The 21,281-nt window shown below is 43.0% G+C and overlaps 1 protein-coding gene across 1 annotated transcript in view; it reads left to right on the top strand.

The window, feature by feature from the left end:
• The window catches only part of C9 (complement C9), a 36,767-nt gene that overhangs the window by 2,429 nt on the left and 13,057 nt on the right, over positions 1-21,281 (top strand). The window contains exons 2-5 of the mRNA XM_034774720.1: positions 11,188-11,305; positions 14,232-14,379; positions 15,511-15,658; positions 18,805-18,943. Coding sequence (XP_034630611.1) covers positions 11,188-11,305; positions 14,232-14,379; positions 15,511-15,658; positions 18,805-18,943 — 553 coding nt within the window. The remainder of the gene's footprint in view (positions 1-11,187; positions 11,306-14,231; positions 14,380-15,510; positions 15,659-18,804; positions 18,944-21,281) is intronic.

Raw genomic sequence — 21,281 nt, 5'->3', positions numbered from 1 at the left:
ATGGGCCTCAGAGGCAATGCTTTGATGTGGAGCCCAACTCCTCCAGGGTTCAGGGATGTTCTCGGTTTCAGGGGGTTGGGCACATCCATGTGAGCCACTTTTTCAAAGTACAAAACTCACTTTGGAGAATGAAGCAGACAGCTGGGTGCTCCCTTCTGAGCAGAAATTATAGGGCATATTGAATTCAGCATTTGTCTTTGAAGTCCTTGCTCCCTGCTGAGCTGCTTTCAACTCCTTCCTGTTCAAACTAGGTGCATTAAATCTCCTGACTCAGCTCTGTTTGTGTCAGTAAGTAGAACTATTTCCCCGAGTTTAATAGTGAGATGACAAGCATGTCATTTTTCCTAATCCCCTCCATTTTAAATGACTTACTTTAAAACACTTTTCACATAGCTGTCACTCAGGCCTATCAGAGGGACATGGAATGTGGGTCAGTCTTCTTCTGAAGCCATCATTCTTTAGGATGTAGCAAAGCACAAGCTAATAACTCTCCTGTATATAGAGACAATGGCTGCAGACCAAGCACTGGCACTTTAGAGGTCATGAGATTATTTGCAACAAATTCTTTATATTTAAGTTCACACATATCTGAAAACTCAAGGCACAGGTGTCTGGTCTATGTCCCGGCCTGTAACCACTCCCTTTGGAGTGACTCCTTTAGTGTACTAGAGTCCTGAGGAACCACATCGTTCCTCAGAGGGAAGGACGTGGCCTGCCCATCTCTGAAACTGGGCCTTTGGGCACCAACAATCCCTGTCGCTCTCTGTGACTTCCTGCACTGATTCCAGCTAAGCCAGACTCCTGTGAGAGGCTTGAATGGTGTCTCTTCAGCATGCAATAGTCTCTGTAAGTATTTGCAGTGACACCAGGCAGCCTTTTCAAAACAAGGCAGCAATTTATTAGTCACCTGGCATGCAGCATCTGGAAGTCCTTAGGTTGGCATAGAGAAGCAACTGCTATAGAATCTCTTTGCTTCCTTTCTCTGTCTCTCTCCCTTTTGTCTCTCAGTGACAACCCCATGTCTTTATGAGCTCAGTTCTTAACACAGCCACCTGACACCATTTTCCTTTGCTCTGTTTCCCTGCAGACAGGTGGGGAATCTCTTGGCTGTTAGTTAATAGGTATGAATATCCTGGCCATTGGGGTTTCCATTGTCTAATCTGGATCTTCCACTCATGTGTAGACTCTAGTCAGCTTGTTAATGACTCTGGTTTCTAACCAGGCTGTTACATGAATCAAATACCTCATCCCTACTGTTTACACTCTCAGTACGTAAGAACGCAAAGCACAGAGGAAAACTGATGTATGCACATGAATTATAAAATTATTACCAAAATTCCTACATTTGTCAGAACATGTTTCTAGCAAACCATGGGAACTCTATGCTACATGATGATGGGATAGGGTACCTAACTCAGAAAGACAATAAAAGAGAGACAAGGTGGGTGAAGTAGTACATTTTATTGGGCCAACTTCTGTTGGTGAATGAGAGAAGACTTGGAGCTCTTCTTCAGGTCTGGGAAAGGTAAGTACAGTTAAATACAAGGTGGAATAGACTGTTAAGCACAAGAAGTTTCAAGAAACCATTCAAAATGAAGTGAGCAATTAACACCTCTGCACTCATAGGAGAAAGTAGATTTGGGTTAAAATATAAAACCAGTGTTTCTAGACTAGTCTATTTTTGGTGTCTAGCAGGTTTGTAAATTTAAGCTCCCAGGTTTGTCTTTTGAAGTGTTTTGCAGGTTTCCTTTGAGTATGAGGACTAAGAGGTCAGCTATGGAGTAATCACTTTGTGAAAAGAGTTTGTCCACGGGTAATAGGGTGTCTTTGTCTTATCATTTTTCTGTGTGAGTTCATTCAAGAGCATAGTGATAGTCTAGTTTTACCCATGTTGTTGTTGGGGCATTTGATGCACTGGATGAGGTACATCACATGTTGTGCTAGGCATGTGTACAGCCCATGGATCTTGAAAGGTGTTGTGGACGGGGGGTGTTGATCATTGTAGCAATGGGTACCTTTTTCAGTATCTTTGGGGCCAGATTCCCAAAGATATTTATAAGACTAAAGAAGCAGCCAGTCACTTAGTTGAATTTGAAATCAATAGGAGTTAGGCATCTAGATGCTCTTGAAAAATCTTATTAGGCATCTATGTGCATCTGTAGGTGCCTAAACCACTTTTAGGCCTGGTCTACACTAGACGTTTATGTCGAAGTTAGCGCCGTTACATCGAATTAACCCTGCACCCGTCCACACCGCGAAGGTATTTAGTTCGACATAGAGGTCTCTTTAATTCGACTTCTGTACTCCTCCCCGACGAGGGGAGTAGCGCTAAATTCGACATGGCCATGTCGAATTAGGCTAGGTGTGGATGGAAATCGACGCTAATAGCTCCAGGAGCTATCCCACAGTGCACCACTCTGTTGACGCTCTGGACAGCAGTAAGAGCTCGGATGTTCTGAACTGCCACACAGGAAAAGCCCCGGGAAAATTTGAATTGGAATTCCTTTTCCTGTCTGGCCAGTTTGAATCTCATTTCCTGTCTGGACATCGTGGCGAGCTCAGCAGCACTGGCAACGATGCAGAGCTCTCCAGCACTGATGGCAGTGCAATCTCAGAATAGAAAGAGGGCCCCAGCATGGACTGATCGGGAAGTCTTGGATCTCATCGCTGTGTGGGGCGATGAGTCCGTGCTTTCCGAGCTGCGATCCAAAAGACGGAATGCAAAGATCTATGAGAAGATCTCTAAAGACATGGCAGAGAGAGGATACAGCCGGGATGTAACGCAGTGCCGCGTGAAAATCAAGGAGCTGAGGCAAGGCTACCAGAAGACCAAAGAGGCAAACGGACGCTCCGGATCCCATCCCCAGACATCCCGTTTCTACGAGGCACTGCATTCCATCCTCGGTGCGGCCGCCACCACTACCCCACCACTGACTGTGGACTCTGAGGATGGGATAGTGTCCACGGCCGGATCCTCGGACATGTTAGCGGACGGGGAAGATGAGGAAGGAGATGAGGAGGACGAGGCAGTCGACAGCGCTCACAACGCTGATTTCCCCGACAGCCAGGATCTCTTCATCACCCTTACAGAGATCCCCTACCAACCCTCCCCAGCCGTTACCCCGGACACAGAATCTGGTGAAGGATCATCCAGTAAGTGTTGTAAACATCTAAACATTTATTTGTAACAGAACATGATTATTAACAATTTAAAAAATGGGTTTCTCATGATTAGTTTGATTAACTTAACGGTTCAGTCATGGGCAGTGCAACTATTTGAAAAAAATCTAGCAATGTCCGGTTTTGCATGATTGTCCTGCCCAAGCCGCTCTACTGTTTAGTCCCTGCTACTGCAGCTACAGTAAGATGCGGTCTATATGTCCGGGGATGGAGCAGAAATCCTCCGGGGACATCTCAAGGAAGCTCTCCTGCAGGTAATTTGAAATCCGCTGCATTAGGTTCTTGGGGAGAGCGGCCTTATTGGGTCCTCCGTTGTAGGACACGTTGCCGCGCCACGAGACTAGCAAGTACTCCAGAATCATTGCTTGGCACAGCATGGCGGCATACGGCCCTGGTCTTTGAAGGCTTTCCCGGAGCATTCTCTGTCTGTCGCTCTCAGAGATCCTCATGAGGGTGATGTCGCTCATGATGACCTGCTTTGAATGAGGTAGGGGAATGTTAGTGTTGGGACTGCTTTACCGTTCCTTTACAGAACTGTAACCGCTGGTTTGCAGCCACGCGGTGGAGGCGGGAGAGGGTCAGCCGAAAGGGATCGTTCCCGGGGACAGCCGCGAGGGTGTGGGACAGGAGCAGACTTCCTGCTTGCCGGATTGCTGGCAGCAGGGACCGACATTGATTTCAATGTGAAATGAGGCCATTGCTAATATTAAAGTTTTAAGCTGCCACGAATCTACGGCTTACCATGTCTGCGTGCAAGAGCAATTCCGTTGTCCTGACAGGGTTCTCGAAAGTGCTCTGCAAAACCCCAGACACTGAATGCGAAGGCCGAGAATTCGACCTTGTGCTGAGTGCGCATGTGATAGGTGCTGTGCATGGTCCTGTTCACAGAGAAAGACTATGTTCTTTGTTCACAAGTACATTTAGCTTTCTGAGGAATTCACTCCCTTTTTCCCATTCCCACAGCCCCATCTGCGACTGTCTCACAACCTAGCCTGTCATCACACTCCCAGAGGCTAGGGAGGATTAGGCATAAGAAGAAGAGGACACGGGAGGACATGTTCTCAGAGCTTATAGCCTGCTCCCGAGCCCAGGCAGCACAGCAGACCCAGTGGCGGGAGAACTTGTCCCAAATGCACCAAGCCAACATGGATCGGGAGGAGAGGTGGCGTCAGGAAGACCAGCAGGCGACTCAAACCCTGCTTGGACTACTGAGGGAGCAAACGGACACGCTCCGGCGCCTTGTGGATGTTCTGCAGGAACGGAGGCAGGAGGACAGAGCCCCGCTGCAGTCCATCTCTAACCGCCCTCCCCCGCCACCAAGTCCCATACTCCCTTCACCCAAAGTGCACAGAAGGAGAGGCGGCAGAGTCCCTGCTAACTCTCACTCCACCCCTGCAGAGAGCTCGAGCAGCAGAAGGCTCTCATTCCCCAAAGTTTGACAAGTACTTTCCTTCCCGCCTGACACAAGCCCCCGTCCAAGTTTCACTTCCCAGTCCCATGTGTAGTTGATAATAAAAAATATGTTTCTGTTAACTACTGTTTCCATCATGTTCTTTTGGAGGAGGGGGGGAAAGGGGGTTGGTAATTGGACAGGACAGTCACCTTTGGCAGGGTACATAGTCGGGGGCAGGCACAGCAGCAAGGCACATACATAGTGCAGTGATGCAGTGACTACTTACCCTGGTTAGTCTGGGAGGTTCTTTTCATGTTATGTGGTGGGGGGTGGGTTGCTCTGTGACTTTGTGGCAGGGGAGGGCAGTTAGAGATCTTAAGCGGTGGTCCTTAGGCAGGATCACAGAGCCACACAGCAGGGGATCTGTAACCGTCCCCCCCCTGCCACAAAGTCACATAGACCCCCCATACACACAGTCCCTATCAGGAGGGGTGACAGGCTCCGTTGAAAGAACCATCCCACCGCAGCGGAGCCTGTCAGTCCTTGAGTTTAGAAGCTGCATTCGCGCGACTACACTACACCCGCTCCGCACCACAGTCTGCGTCCCAGTTTTTAAAAATTCCCGCGAAAACAGTATTAAAGAAAACGGTGTGCTTTAACAAAGTTGAACTATTTTTATTTTGAAACGTGTGTTGGAAGTGGGGTGAAGGCTTCTCTGTACACAAAATTAGAAAGTCACAGGTTACCCTGCTCACTCAGGAACTTTGCTTTCAAAGCCTCCCGGATGCACAGCGCTTCCCGCTGGTCTCTTCTAATCGCCCGGCTGTCTGGCTGTGAGTAATCAGCAGCCAGGCTAATTTCCTCAACCTCCCACCCCGCCATAAAGGTCTCCCCCTTGCTCTCACAGAGATTGTGGAGCACACAGCAAGCTGCTATAACAATGGGGATATTGGTTTCGCTGAGATCACAGCGAGTCAGCAAGCTTCTCCATCTCCCCTTGAGACGTCCAAAAGCACACTCCACCACCATTCTGCACTTGCTCAGCCGGTAGTTGAAGAGTTCTTTTTCAGTGTCCAGGGCACCTGTATAGGGCTTCATGAGCCAGGGCATTAGCGGGTAGGCTGGGTCCCCGAGGATGACTATAGGCATCTCCACATCCCCAACAGTTATTTTGTGGTCCGGGAAGTAAATACCTTGCTGCAGCCGTCTAAACAGACCAGAGTTCCTGAAAACACGAGCGTCATGAACCTTGCCCGGCCATCCCACGTAGATGTTGGTAAAACGTCCCCTGTGGTCCACCAGTGCTTGCAGCACCATGGAAAAGTAGCCCTTTCTGTTAATGTACTGGCTGGCCTGGTGGTCCGGTGCCAGGATAGGGATGTGAGTTCCATCTATGGCCCCACCGCAGTTTGGGAATCCCATCGCTGCGAAGCCATCTATGATCGCCTCCAAGTTTCCCAGGGTCACTACCTTTGGCAGCAGTACATCAACGATTGCCTTGGCTACTTGCATCACAACAACCCCCACGGTAGATTTGCCCACCCCAAACTGGTTCGCGACTGACCGGTAGCTGTCTGGCGTTGCAAGCTTCCAGAGGGCTATGGCCACTCGCTTCTGGACAGTCAGGGCTGGTCGCATCCGGGTGTCATTGCGCTTCAGGGCAGGGGACAGCAACTCACAAAGTTCAAGGAAAGTTCCCTTCCGCATGCGGAAGTTTCGCAGCCACTGTGATTCATCCCAGACCTGCAGCACTATGCGGTCCCACCACTCAGTGCTTGTTTCCCGGGCCCAGAATCGCCGTTCCACGGCATCAACATGACCCATTGCCACCGTGATGTCCTCGGCGCTGGGTCCCCTGCTTTCTGAGAGGTCTGTGCTACTCTCAGACTTCAGGCCATCACCGCGTTGACGTAGCCTCCTCGCCTGACTTTTCTGCATCTGCCTCAGGGCAACCTGTATGATAAGCTGCGAGGCGTTGAGAGCGGCCACAACTGCAGCGATGGTTGCAGCGGGCTCCATGCTCACAGTGCTGTGGCGTCCGCGCTGTCAATGACTTGAAAAGTGCGCGAAATGATTTCCCGCCGGCGCTTTCAGGGAGGGAGGGAGGGCGGGAGTGAGTGATGGATGGATGACGACAGTTACCCAAAAGCACCCTCGACACATTTTTTTACCCAGAAGGCATTGCTGGCTCGACCCAGAATTCCAATGGGCAGCGGGGACTGCGGGAACTGTGGGATAGCTGCCCACAGTGCACCGCTTCCAATGTCGACGCTTTCCCCGTTAGTGTGGACTCACAAAGTCGAATTACTGTCCTTAGTGTGGACACACACGTTCGACTTTGCAATATCGATTCCAAATATTCGATTTAAGTAAAATCGAACTACTCTCGTAGTGTAGACAAGGCCTTAGAAATCTGGCCCCTAGTGCCCACTACTAGTATCTCTGAGGACAACTGGCCCACTCCCCTCTCTTTAGGGAATCTCCTTCCCCAAATCATGCCCAGTACAATGATCCTGTGACGTTGTGCAATCTATATGGTTTTATAAAAACATGATAATAAGTGAATATAATGTAACTGGGATAGTTTTAGAAAAATATGGTAAAAAGTGAATATAACGTAACTGGGATATGCTTCATGCAAAAGGTCTCTTGTAAGGTATCATTACAAAGCTTATAATCTACTGAGTGTGATCATCCGATTTGTATATATGTACCACTCTTGTATCTAAAACTAGAAATATAAAATATAACTCTGAGGGCCTATTGTAATTATGTAAAGTGTGGGCTATTAATGATGGTTTGGAATCTTGATGACTCCCATTGTCTGCAGATGGCTGTGTTTACCTGTGAGTCTTCCTGTATATGTGTGTGCTGGCAAGTGAGTAATGAAGTCTTGCAGTGACATGTGATCATGTCACCTGAACTGGAATCCATCTTTAATCTGGTGCTTTTCCAGTGAGGTGGGGTGGAAACCCAGAGGGACAAAGGGTTCCCGCCTTATGCAAAAGATATATAAAGGGGTGGAAGAGAACAAAGGGAAGAGAGGAGCCATCATAAAGAAATCCCCTAGCTATCACCTGAGCTGGAACAAGAGCTGTACCAGGGGAAAGAATTGTGCCCAGGCCTGGAAGGTGTCCAGTCTCAGAAAAAACTTACTGAAGCATCTCTGAGGGTGAGATTATCTGTATTCAGTTTGATTAGACATAGATTTGCACATTTTATTTTATTTTGCTTGGTGACTTACTTTGTTCTGTCTGTTACTACTTGCAACCACTTAAATCCTACTGTCTGTATTTAATAAAATCACTTTGTAATTTACTCAGAATATATATTAAAAGCTGGGGGAGCAAACAACTGTGCATATCTCTCTATCAGTGCTATAGAGGGCGAACAATTTATGAGTTTGCCCTGCATAAGCTTTATGCAGGGTAAAATGGATTTATCTGGGTTTAGACCCGATTGGGAGTTGGGCATCTGAGTGCTAAAGACAAGCACACTTCTGTGAGCTGTTTTCAGATAAACTTGCAGCTTTGGGGCAAGTGATTCAGACCCTGGGTCCGTGTTGGAGCAGATGGGAGTGTCTGGCTCAGCAAGACAGGGTGCTGGAGTCCTGAGCTGGCAGGGAAAACAGGAGCAGAGGTAGTCTTGGCACATCAGGTGGCAGCTCCCAAGGTGGTTTCTGTGATCCAATCCGTCACTGATCCCTACACTCTAGGAAATAGAGATCTCCATAAGTGTGGCAGGCAGGAGAAGCAGGCCAAGCAGTTACCTCTGGAGGTCCAGGAAGGAGTAAGCAGGCCAGCCAGTCACCTGCAAAAATGATGAATGTGAGGGAAGAGAAAAAAATCCATTGCTTACTCTGTTTATTGCTTATTATCTAGTGGACTGGGCTTTCCTATAGTGTTTACAATAGGCAGGGGCGTCCTTAGGCATACACAGCATAAATTTGGGGGACCTCTGGATCTTAGTGTCCACCCTTCCACCTCTTCCTATCCCTGTTCTAATCTGACCCTTCCAGCAGGCTCCCACCACACCTGGCTGCTGCAGCCTGGTGAGTCTTCCTCTGGAGGGGATCTAATACTTAAAAGTGAAAAAGCCTCCAGCCTGCCAGACCTATCAGCACAACACTGAAACTGTTAAAGAGCCATTCAAGTGGTAATGAAGACATTTAACAGGCATTTGCCATCCCCCAGGTATATACTGTCAGTTTCTGAATTTACTGACAAAAACAGTTGTGCATTACTGTAATATTTACTCAGAACATGTTGGACCTTAGTTTAAAATTTGATTTAAAAATATTTTGTTAGTGTGCTGCTGAAGATTATAATATCACGTCTCTAAAAAATCCTTGCATAGATTTTTAGATGCACAATCCGAGTATTCATCTTAGCCTTAAATGCTTGGATCTTCAGACATATAGTTTTTTAAATAAATCTTTCAAAAGACCACCCTTATCTAAAATACACATGCGAGCCCGGGCTGCCGTCAGGCATAGAGGCATCATTTTAATAATACTGCATAGGGCCCCATAAATCCTAAGGACAGCCCTGACAATAGGAGATAACTAAAGGTAACTGGGCATCAGGAACATTGGGAAGGATAGTAGCTGTAACACAACATATGCATGACAGGAACACCTTTTGAGATTGTTCAGTAACTTTAAAAATAAATATCATATCCTTAGCCTGAAGCCATATCCACTACCCAGTCCCATCCATCAGTGAGAGATATACACATACTTTGTATGTCTGTTTGTAGAGTACTTTGGGATGAAAGAACTGTAGAAGTACAAATAGCAACAGGGACAGATTCTGGCTGTAACTCACCAGTAGAGAACTTTCCTGGAAGAGGTGAACTCCTCACTGACTCAAAGTCATCTGCTGTTAGCTGTCCCCAACACCCAGCATAGAGGGTGTGGTGGTGCTCCATGTCTCTACACCAATACTACACAGGAATGTGCCCCTTTAAGGACTCTATGCCTGCAGCACATGATAGTGCATGCTGGAACTGGGGTGCAGAATCAGGGTGGTGTAACTGTCTCCCTGTCACCAACTCCACAGCCCCAAGTAGAGCTTAATGTAGAGAAAACTTTAGTGTAATACATCTGTGTGCACATAGCTGCTTTCAGCTTTCAAATTATTCTAGAGTCTCACCTATTTAAAGTATTCTCCTTCTCAGCCAAGGACCTATTTACCAGTAGACCCACGTTTGGGGCCCGGAGGTTTTGGGGTGAGAACCATTTTGAAGAGGGAGGCAGTGGAGCTGCTGGCTGGCTGGCATACATTTAGAAGTTGAAGCTGTGCTGGCTGACCCAGTGTCAGGATCCCAACAAGGGCAGTTAGGGCCAAAGGTCAGAGCAGGGGCAAACCTGAGGTTGGGAGTAGCAGAGGAACTCGTAGTCAAGTTCCAGGCCAGGATCAATACCAAGGGTCAAGAGGCAAAGTCCAAATCAAGCTGAGTTCAAAGCCAGAAAGTCAGAAACAAGAAAGCAGAAATGGCTGTGGCAACTACAGAAGATCCACACTGTTGCCTGGATGCTTCTAGAATACCCTGTGAGTTTATATAGGGCAGGGAGCCAGTCAGGAGCCTTCAGGCTGCTGTCTGTCAAACCCTCGAGATGGAACTTCCCATGGTCTCTGTCCACAGCAGGTCACAGTAAGTGGCATACTAGCTGGTTACAGCTGCTACTGGATGGTAGCTTGGAGATGTCAGCTGTTTGGTAGTTCTGCAGACCTGGGGTCTAGACCTGTGGGGTCTCTCACCCAGGAGAAGAGCAGTACACTGGTCTGATGGCAGGGAACTGGAAGCAGCTTCAGAGCCAGCCAAGGTGAGTTGGCCCTCTAAACTCTAAAGGGTTACACTGCATCCCTGAGCTGTTTAGGATAGAAGAGTTGCTGTCCGGTCAATTTAAGCCCCAAAGTATTTGTAAAATAATGGTCACTTTCTGTGTCTGTAGACTGATCATATAATGGATGAGAACTAGAAAGATGAACTAAGAGTTGATAGGAAGCCAGTTAAGGTAATCTTAAAAATATTGGTCCAAATTTTGGAAAGTGACTAGTGATTCTGGGTGCATCCATTTTTGGTGTCCAACTTGAGACACCTTGAAGGAGCCTGATTTTTCAGAAATTGTTGAGCACCCACTCCCTGAACACTAGGTCCTTTTATGGTATTTCAAGCTGGGCACCAAAATCACCAGTCACGTTTGAACATGTAGGCCTTTAATTCTGATTTTACCAAATCTTGGAGTTTATGCGCGATCCTTGGGCTGGTCGTGAGCTGTTATTTCACTACCTTCCCTGACATGCAGCTTAACATGACCTACACAAAGACTAGATCCTGATCCATCCAGGAAAGAAGAAAAAATGTTGGTTCATTAACTGTTCTTTGACTTCAAATATTTGTAAAAAGTAAAATGTCCTCTACTTTCCCCTTTTAACCTGGTGAAGAGTTTGAGAATGAGGCTGTTTGTATATCCAAATGCCAACGTCTGCTGTGCAAGTGAACCAGGATGTAGCAAAAGGACGTTTGTTTTTAAACCATTAACCAATGTTTTAAAACTTGTGCTTGATTTTAGCCAACTGAGATTGTGTTTGAAATTTTTTGTTTGATAGATCTTCAGGGAAAGTTTTGCATAGGAGGACAAGAGAACCTAATGCTCAATCTCCAATAGACTGTAAACTGAGCCGTTGGAGTGAATGGGGACCATGTGACCCATGCTCAAATTTAAGGGTAAGTACTAGGTGTATTGTTTTATTTTAAAATGACACAGGAATTACTGACTGACATTCACCCTTAGAAGTCCTCCATTATAGTGGAGTGCTAAACTCCTCCTCAACATTCTGATGTTATGATTCAAGGGTACCCTCAACTGTTTTATACCTAAGAGCAGACGGCTATGTAAAAGGGCTTTGTTGGCAAAACAGAAATTTTTGCAGGAAACATCAAAGTTTGATTGACTTTTTTTTTAGGTTTTCATCAAAAAACAAAAAAAAATTACTGACAGCTGGGCTTTTCTGTTTTCATTTTTTTAAGAACATTTTTAAAAAATGAAGATTTTGTTTATGAAAGCTTTTTAGTTTTTTTGTCATTTTTCATGGTAACAAAAAACACCACATAAGCCTTTTGTGACTAGTGCCACAGCTATATATCTGTTTATATGTGCATGTGAAGAATTAGTTACAACGAGTGCCACCTACTGGCACATAGGAATATGTGATATTGTGCATAAGCAGTAGGTTCCATAAAGGTATTTTTCTTATGCATGGCGAGTGACTTCCTGCATCCAGATCTTAACAAAGACCTTCAGACATAGCATCTTTGCTAATTTATCTGTAGTCATAGTATGTGAGGGCTGTAAGTCTGGAATTAATGAACAAAAAGTAAGTTCTCCTAAACCTCGACTTGTGTTTGTGTATAATTTGGGGACTTCTTTTGTCGAAAAAAACTTGGTTCCAAGTAAATAAAATACTAAGTATGAGGCCAGTTCAGTATGAAGACTAAAATGTAAATAAAATATGAAATTTGTACTTATTCCATAAGAATTTGAGAGAGACAAAATAGGGGAGGTAATATCTTTTATTGGACGAATTTCTGTTGGTGGAAGCTACAAGATTTCAAGCTACACAAAGATGTTCCTCAGAATTTGGTTATTAATGAAAGATTCCCACAAAAGTATCTGCAGTCTTCCCAATCCTCAGTAATGTAAATCAACGTAGCTTCACTGAAGTTAATGAAGTTATGCTGATGGACATTAGCTGAGAATCTGGCCATAATTTGAAATATTATTTTTAATAAAATGTACTACTTAGATTTTTCTGAGTGTAACCTATTAATGTAAATGAGAGAAAGCATTATTTAGTGGAGAAACAGAAGAATGCGACTCAAGAGTAAATCTATATGAATAATATATTTTTCAGTTTTCTGGCTAAAACAAAAAATTACAGTTCGGGTCGACCCAAAATGATTTTTTTTTTTTTTTGGACAAACTAGTTTGGTTTGTCAAAAGAAAATTCCATTTTTGTTTCTCTTTTTAAAATTAACACAAATTAGCAAAATGTTTCAGTCAACCCTGTGACGGTGCTGCCCATGGGAGCCAGCTGAGGTCACTCAATTAAGGTGAACTGCAAACAGAATGGGGCAGACAAGCCCCAAAAGCTGGTGGATATTCCAATACTTAGATTTACCAAGCCAGCACAAAACAACTTCTATATTACCATACAGGTTACTCAGAAGTCCAAGCAATGCAGTTCCCTTAAAGTGCCCAGCCTCAGGCCTCCATCCAGACACACCTGTCAAACATATGATGATAATTACTGAAAATCTTATCTCATCATATAAAGAAAAGGTTCTTCCAATCCCAAAGGATCAGCCACATACCCAGGTCTAATTATAACTTAGGTCTTGCCCAAAATACAAGCTTATAGTCAATTCTTATTAATTAAGCTAAAATTTATTAAAAAACAAAAGAGAGTGAGTGTTGGTTAAAAGATCAATATACATACAGACTTGAATTCAATTCTTGAGGTTTAGATACATAGCAGAGATGAGCTTGTAGTTGCCAAAAGTCCTTTTAGAAATAGTCCATAGGTTATAGTCCAATGTCCATGTTCAGGGTGATTCCAATCAATGCCTTATGGCTTAAGGTTTCCCCCTCTTGAAACCCAAAGCAGATCTGAGATGAAGCAGGATCGTGTCCCAGGGTTCTTATACATTTCCAGCAGCCTTTTGGCCTGAGAAAACAATAGGCTTAACTCACCTTCTTCCAAACATCCTGGCAATTAGCATAGGGTAATTTATCCATTAAACAGTTCAGATACAGGTTACCACAACCTTCAAAGAGACATATAGACAATAATACTATTTCACTCAAGTATCTTCCTAAATGTTAATATTCCTTTCTTGATCTTTGAATCAAAGCTATAGCAATAGACAAGACTTGTTTGCTTATGTCACAAGACCTGAGCAAACACCTACCCTTCTACCTCTAACAATGCAGACTTGCATTTTAAAGCTCTATTTATTTACATATCTTCCTAACCAGTTTCTAAAGTTCGGCCATGGGTCAGGTCAGTCTGAGTTAATTAACTCTTTCTGGACCTGTCATTTTTCAATGAGATATTATATTACACTTATAACGTCACAAACCCAAATCTGCATTTTTTGTTAAAAAAAAGTTTAGTCTGAAAAATTTCATCCATCTCTAATGAGGAGATCTGAGTTCTGTTGTGCCTCTGTGAACAACTTGCTGTGTGACATTAGGAAAGTCATTTAACCTACCTGTTCTTCAATGTCCACTTCTGTGCTTTAAGAAAAAAAGGGGAGTACTTCAAAGATGTGATTTGTAACCTGTTTTGAGATGCTGTAAAAATGCTGCATAAGTGCAAAATATTTTTTATTTTATTATTATTAGAGCTAGTCAAAATGTTTTCAATTTCTAAATGTTGACAAAATTTCCAACTTTGAGATTAAGGAACAAAAAGGGAAACCTATTGATGACATTTCCACAAAATATTTTTCCAGGTTTTCAACCAATCAGCTCATGAAGAAATTTCTAACTTGGATGAAATTTTGAGGGGGAAAATTTCTAGTTATATTTGAATTTTTGTCTTGTTTTTCTTTAAGCAGATCTAATTATTATTATTATATATCTTTGTAGTTTCGCTCTAGAAGTGTTGAGAAATTTGGACAGTTTCGTGGGAAACGGTGCCTGGAATCATTGGGAGACACACAAAGCTGTAAAACCAGCATAGCCTGTCCAGAAGAGCAAGAAATCGATTGTGGAGCTGACTTTAGATGTGATTCAGGTAGGTGTTGCTTTCACACCAGGCTAATTAGTTCAGCAAAGCATAGAAGCATCTGCTTAATTTTAAGCACATGTTCAAATCTCATTTAAAGTCAATAGATTTAAATACGTGCTTAAAGTTAAACACATGCTTAAATACTTTGCTGAATATGGATAGTTTGCTGAATCAGGGCCTATATATTTAGGTTTAAATTCCTTAACTATTCTTTCTATTCCATCTGAAAAGTTGCCAGTTCCACAAGTTTCCTTTCTTATGTTGTATCCATTCCAAATGGAGCTGAGTGAATCTTTTTTGTTTACGCTTTATGAAAAATCAGTGGGGAAAAGAGACATTTAAGTGGGGAAGTCCAGGTGACTTCAGCAGTTCAGTCTATCTCTGGAGATCTAGGTTCAAACCCTCTTAGAATACAGGTAAAATTACAAAACTCTATGACTTTATTTTGCATAGGGGGGATTTGACAAATCAACCCTCCCAAGCATATTTTAATAATACTACATAGACATTAGTTAGCACTTTACAGGCCAGCTAATTGACATCAATAGACTGCATCTTCTTATGTCAGGGCTGATTTAAAATCTTTAAATCATGTAGAGACAATTAATCTGCACAAAACCACTGAGGTGAAATCCTCCCTTCATTGAAGTTAATGGCAAAACTCCCAATGACTTTAATGGGGTCAGAATTTCTCCCCTTGTTTGTACGTCACAATAAAAACATAAATTATTTTGAGTATATGCTACATCCTCCCAAGCAACTCAAAAATATGACTTTGCTGACACTAACCTATAAGAACTAATGTTTTCCCACACTCTTATACTTCAAAGAAAAATACCCCAAATCTTGACATTAAACAATAATCTAAAAATAAATCAAATCACGATAATTCTCTATGAATGTCAGAAATTCTTCTGCCATTTAATTTTCTGTGCCATCCCATTAAAAATAATTGGTAAATTTAAAGGTTTTTTTTCCTCACTTAGAGGAACAAGGGATTAGGTTTTTACCTATTTCTGGCTGAAATGAAAATACACTTTCTATGAGGAAGATTCCAGTAAGGAATATTTGTTTTTCTGATGTAAACCCCATGTTAAAAAAGGATTAGAAATGTTCAGTTCTTCATTCTTTGCTTAGGTCGATGTATAAAGAAGAGGCTTGTGTGTAATGTGGACAATGACTGTGGAGACTTTTCTGATGAAAGTGACTGTGAGAGAGATCCAAAATCACCATGTCGTGACTCGGACATTGAAGTGTCAGAGATTGGAAGGACTGCTGGACAAGGGTATTCAATGAAAAGCCATAGCTAAAGGGAGACACCCCGGTTGGCACCAGACAAAGTTAGGAGACATGGGCCAGATGATCAGGCCCCAAGATTCTATTCATGATCTACTAGCCTCTTCTGTGACCTTGGGCAAAATTCTTAACCTCTGTTTCCTTTTACTCATCTGGGGTTAATAATGCCCTGAGATCAGACAAAAAGCATTGTAAGTGCCACGTGTTGCTGCTGTTATATTAACCCACCTTTGCTTCAGGGAAGGCAGCTGAAGATATTTTAAATACGTTTTACAAACAGAGGTACCAACATCATCAGATTTGGGCAGTTCTTCCTGGAGAATGACCAGAGAATCTCCTCCTTCCCATCCCCACTCCAGCAGGTGGCCATCACCTTCCGGCAACCTCTTGACTAAGCCCCACTGCTGTGGCTATATTCATATTCCTACAAGCACAAGCTCTATACGGGGTAGTTGATAGGCAGATATGGGACAGTCGATAGGCAGACCGCGCCAGGCCAAATCCGGACCACCAGATGCTTTTGAATGGACCCCAAAATCTTTTTATTTATTTATTCCTGGGCGGTGGGTAATAGAGGCTGAGGGAGGCTAAGCCTCCCCAGACCTCTGCTAATGGTTCCCGCAGCAGCCTCTGGGTAGTGTTCAGAACAGCTCTGGGCAGCCCACGGTCCTGGCTCAGCTCCAGCGGGCCGGCCAGGGCTCCGCTGGGCTCCTCCAGGCACCAGTGGGCCGGCCAGGGCTCCTCCAGATGCTGGTAGGCCAGGGTTCAGGCCTGCATCTGTGTGCCAGCCAGCAAGAGCAGTGGAAGTGGAAAGGGTGGGGCGGGGCCTTGGGTGGAAGAGACGGGGCAGAGGGCTAGCCTCCCCACACAGGGGATGCACACACTGCCAATGTATTTATTATCATTTTTTGTATTGTTTTCTCTGGAGTCTGAGCCTTGACTATACCTTGACCAAGAAATTTGGATCTTGACAAAAAAGTAATTGACTACCCCTGCTCTGTATCGTGCAGTGTGTTCCAGAGCACGTAAGGTTTGCTCATTGTGGGCCTTACAAAATGGCCATGCCACTGATGCTGGGTTCTGTAACTAGATCTGTAGAAGTAGTGCCCAGGAGGTTGCATGAGGGGGATGGATACCATCTTGAGATTCTGCCTCTCTAGCCCTCCCCTCTTGCCCAATCTAGAAATGGCTGGGCTTTAGCAAGGCATCCATCATCAAATTTCTCAAACCTTTATATATTAGGTAGCTGGGTTTGGGGGAGGATGGGGGAGGATTAGTTCACTATTGTTCTTAGAGCAGCTTCTCAAACAATCTTTCCCCACCATCATCATACTAAAGTAATATCTGAAAAATGAGAAAATATATCCAGATATTTTTTCATCAAAAGTCTGCATCTATAGCAATTATACCCTCCATTACTACCGTTACTACCTCGCAGACAGGGAATATTAGAAAAATGTTTGTTTGTTTGTTTTAACATCCTATGGACTACCGAATCCCCAGAGCTTCATTGGTTACAGCAGCATTTTTCATCTTCTTTTCTTTGCATATATTTACCTTTCCTTTCTAGGTAGTTGGCGGTTTGTTGGCTTGTTAGGTTTGGTTATTTGTTTGGGGAGTTGCTCTCTTTTGTTTTGGGGTTTGGGACAGGTGGGGAAGGGCCTGTAATTTATGTACAAATTGAATTGGAAATCAGCAGCATAAACTGGAACAGACAAAAATATCAGCATGTTGCAGCTCCACCTAGTGTTCAACTGAAAATTACAGCCTTTCCCTATCACCTCTATCTCAGAAATAGTCTAAAATTGATAAATGAAGACCTTTGTAACCGAAAAACAAGCAAACATTATTTTTGAAGTTCCCAGAAATGTGCTAGGCACTTAAAGTCTTTTAGTGTTATTACAATTAGTTAGCTCTTCTATAAGGAAAATATTGTTTAGATGTATAATAGCAGCGTTCATTGTTCTGTTGAATGATAGCTATTTGATAAGGTCAACAGTGTGCATGGTGCTGTACAGGACACAAAGATTGTGACAGCCTCTGGCCCCGAGAGCTTACAATCTAGGAGACAGACAAGGAAAGGCAAATTCCAGTATGAGATCCCACAGGAAGGAGTGATTTTAGGTATATCTTCTTTGTACACTTCTTGTTATCTCACATTCTCACCAGATCTATGAAACTGGAAGATGAATCTGTTAACTTTCCTGTGTTTGCTATTATTTTAATTGCCTTTCCTCCGATCTAGGCCATTGTAGTGCCCTAGCTCTATTTCTTCCTGAGCAGTGTCTGGGATAACATTAGCTGTATATTCCGCCTGAAGGCTGGGTGGCTTCTGTACACACTTGATATTGCAAAATATAGTAATATACAATATAATATTGAGAATTAGAAACAATCTGATAAAAGTGTATTTGGAAAAATATAACCTTATTTTGATCCCATAAAGCTTGCTAGCGATGAATAGCTATTTGAGAAGAAATAGGTCTTTATTATAGGGTTCCTTTCATTCCAAAGGATCCCATCATGTTTCATTTTTATTAATAATACCAATCACTTTTTCATTCTTGCACTTTTCATCCACAGACTTCAAAGTGCTTTACAAAGGACATATCATTATCCCCATTTTACAGATGGGAAAACTAAGGTCCCAAGACGTGACTTGCCTAGTGTCACTGAGCAACCCAGTGGCAGAAGTGAGACTAGAAAGCTGCTCTCCCGAGTCCTAATGTGGTGCCCTATCCATTAGGACATTCTGCTGCCTCTTTAGTCTTTTGATTTCTATCATCAGAGTTTCCATCCCAAGCTCCTGGGCACCCTTAACAATCTTTATAAACAAATGTAACATACAAAACCCGTGGTACACTCGTAGCACCACTGAATCCAGTAACTTCTGAGGTAACTATGGCAGTACATTGGCTCAGGGCAATATTGCAAACCCTCACTCTTATGAAAAGTCTTATGGGATCTTTAATATCAATGCTGAACAACAGGAACTCCAGATTCAGTTTTTTGTCAGTTATCATATGTAATTTTTATGTAGTTTGGCTTTTCTAGGTCATAATACCGCTGTCTACAGGCTAAAGGTGCTAACACCATCTTTTTGAAGTTTAACATGTGTCTTTATTTTCTTTGTAGAATCAACATTCTAGGAATGCAGCCAATGGCAAGCCCATTTGAAAATGAGTATTTTAATGGTGTTTGTGAACGAGTGCGTGATGGGAATACCAGGACCTATTACCGCAAGCCATGGAATGTTGCTGTTCTCAACTATGATGTAAGCCTCTGTGTAAAAATTAGGAGGTGGATGACTGAGATTCAGTTTTCCAACAGGATGTCAAAACTATCTCTTAATTCAGGCATTCATAATTCTTCCATAGTATGATTTTGGCAGAATCCAGAAGAGAAGATCTTATTTGTATTAATGGTAGTTCCTAGAGGCCCGACGAAGGTGCGTTCTGCACTTGGAGTTGTGATTCCCAGCTCCCGCGCACACACTCGCTCTAGCGCTCATTGAGGTAGTGCACTAAAAAAGTAGTGTAGCCGGAGCAGCATGGGCGGTAGCGAGCAGCAGAATGGGCTAGCCTCCTGACTACGTACCACGGGCCTGAGTGGGTTTGTACTTGAGGCGGCTACCCCGTGCTTCTACTCACCACTACCCATGCTACCACCGTTACTCTTCTATTTTAGTGCACTACCTCAATGAGAGCTAGAGTGAGTGTGTGTACGCGAGCTGGGAATCACACCTCCAGCTCCAAGTGTAGACGTAGCCTATATACCCATTGAGTTTAGTGCGCTCTATTCACTCAGTCCATAGTAAGAGACAGTCCTTTCCCCAAAGAGTTTACACTCTAAATAGTCAAGACAGAGATGACAGGTGGGAAGAAGGGAGCATTATTATCTCTATTTTACAGATGGGGAGTTGAGGCACACAGAGATTAAGTAACTTTCTCAAAGAGCCTAGCTCTCCTGATCCCCAGTCGAGTCCCATAATCACTAGATCACCTTTCCTTTGCAGATTCAGATGAAGATTTTCAAAGCCTTCTAGGAGATTTGGATCCTAATTCACATTAATATTAAAATCCTTTTGGTTGCTCGGCCTCAGTTCAGTTTATAGCTAAAAATAATTACTATTCTATAGCTACCTAGTTTTCTGCACCTACATAAGCAAGAAATCACATGGTGGCAATCTAAGGGTGCTTCAAGAGGAAATTCCTGAAAAATATTAAAAGCTACTTAACAATTAAACTTTTCCTAGAGAAAAATTTCTATACCTAAGCAATTATAACTTATATATACATTTGTCTTCACAGCAGTTAAGGTTCTGTGTCAATACAAGTAAGGCTAGCTAAATCTGACCCATAAAGCATTGCCATGCAGCATGTATATTTATTTTTGGTGGTGGTAGCATTTCTTTGTTACCAAACCTGTATATTCTACTAATACAAAAAAATATGATACTGTTAGTATTTTATTTAACATTAAAAGCAAGTATTTGGAATTAGCCATAGACTAAGGGTTCCGAAGATGGAAGAGGATGAAATGGCAATTCTGCTTCATTTCTGAGGTTGAGACTCCATAAAGATTCCTATCTGCATTCTAATAGGAAATTGAAGATTATAATCCCTTAAATGTAGCGGCACTTTCCCAGTTTAACATAGCAAAGACTTTTCACCCACTGAAGCAGAAAGAAAAAAGGGGGTGGGGGGAAGTCACTGCAACTTTGCTTACTTGTGAACAGCTGAGCTGATCCAGATGTTAGGGAAGGAGAGGGGGTTCCATATGTTTTGATTTTTTAGAGTTTTATGATACGTTCATGCCACATGTGAAACTGGATAATTTTGCCTTTTACACATACCCTGCAAAGGCAAAAATCATTAAAAGAGCCAAATGAAATGAAATTATGCATGTCATAGTTTAATCTAACAAAATGGTCACAGTTTGACAAGCATTTGTCACATATAAAATCATTTTCAGTGACTGCGAGCAGAAATAAAAAAAATAAATATCATGAATGCAGTGCCAACACAATGGTAAATTCTGAAGCAACTGTGTGAAATTTGTCATGACATTTCTACAAATGATTTCTCCATGAAAGCTCTGTGAGATTCTTGTGTTGTCAAAGTAAAATCTAAATGATAACTTGCCCAAAGACTGCTGTATGGAGGGTTTCAAGGGACTACTGATTTGGGTGCCAACTTGACACCTCTTAAAGAAGTCTGATTTTCATAGGTGAGGTATATAGCATTTTCTAAAAGACAGGCTGCTTTAAAGTGTTTCAAATTGTATTGAGCTTTAATTGAGCACCTGATATTGACACCCAAAATCACTAGTCACTTTTGAAAATATTCACCTTTATATTTTGAAAGCATTTAATCTCCAGTTTTCTTGTTCTATAGAGAAATCAAGACCAAAGTGCAGCAATAGTTGTTTCACATACTGATCAGAAAATGGGCTTTTATGAGACAGAAAATTTTGTTTTGACATATTTTTCATCTGAAAACCAAAATGTTTCCATTTGGATATGTTGGCATGGTGCCCCATGTGAGTTGGTTCACGTGCCTCATGCTCCCATTTTCCTATATAGGTAGACTACCTAATTAGACTACAACTCC

The sequence above is a fragment of the Trachemys scripta genome, chromosome 6 (genome assembly GCF_013100865.1).
Source record: "Trachemys scripta elegans isolate TJP31775 chromosome 6, CAS_Tse_1.0, whole genome shotgun sequence".
Classification (NCBI taxonomy): domain Eukaryota; kingdom Metazoa; phylum Chordata; order Testudines; family Emydidae; genus Trachemys; species Trachemys scripta.
This window is presented reverse-complemented; position numbering and strand designations above follow the sequence as displayed.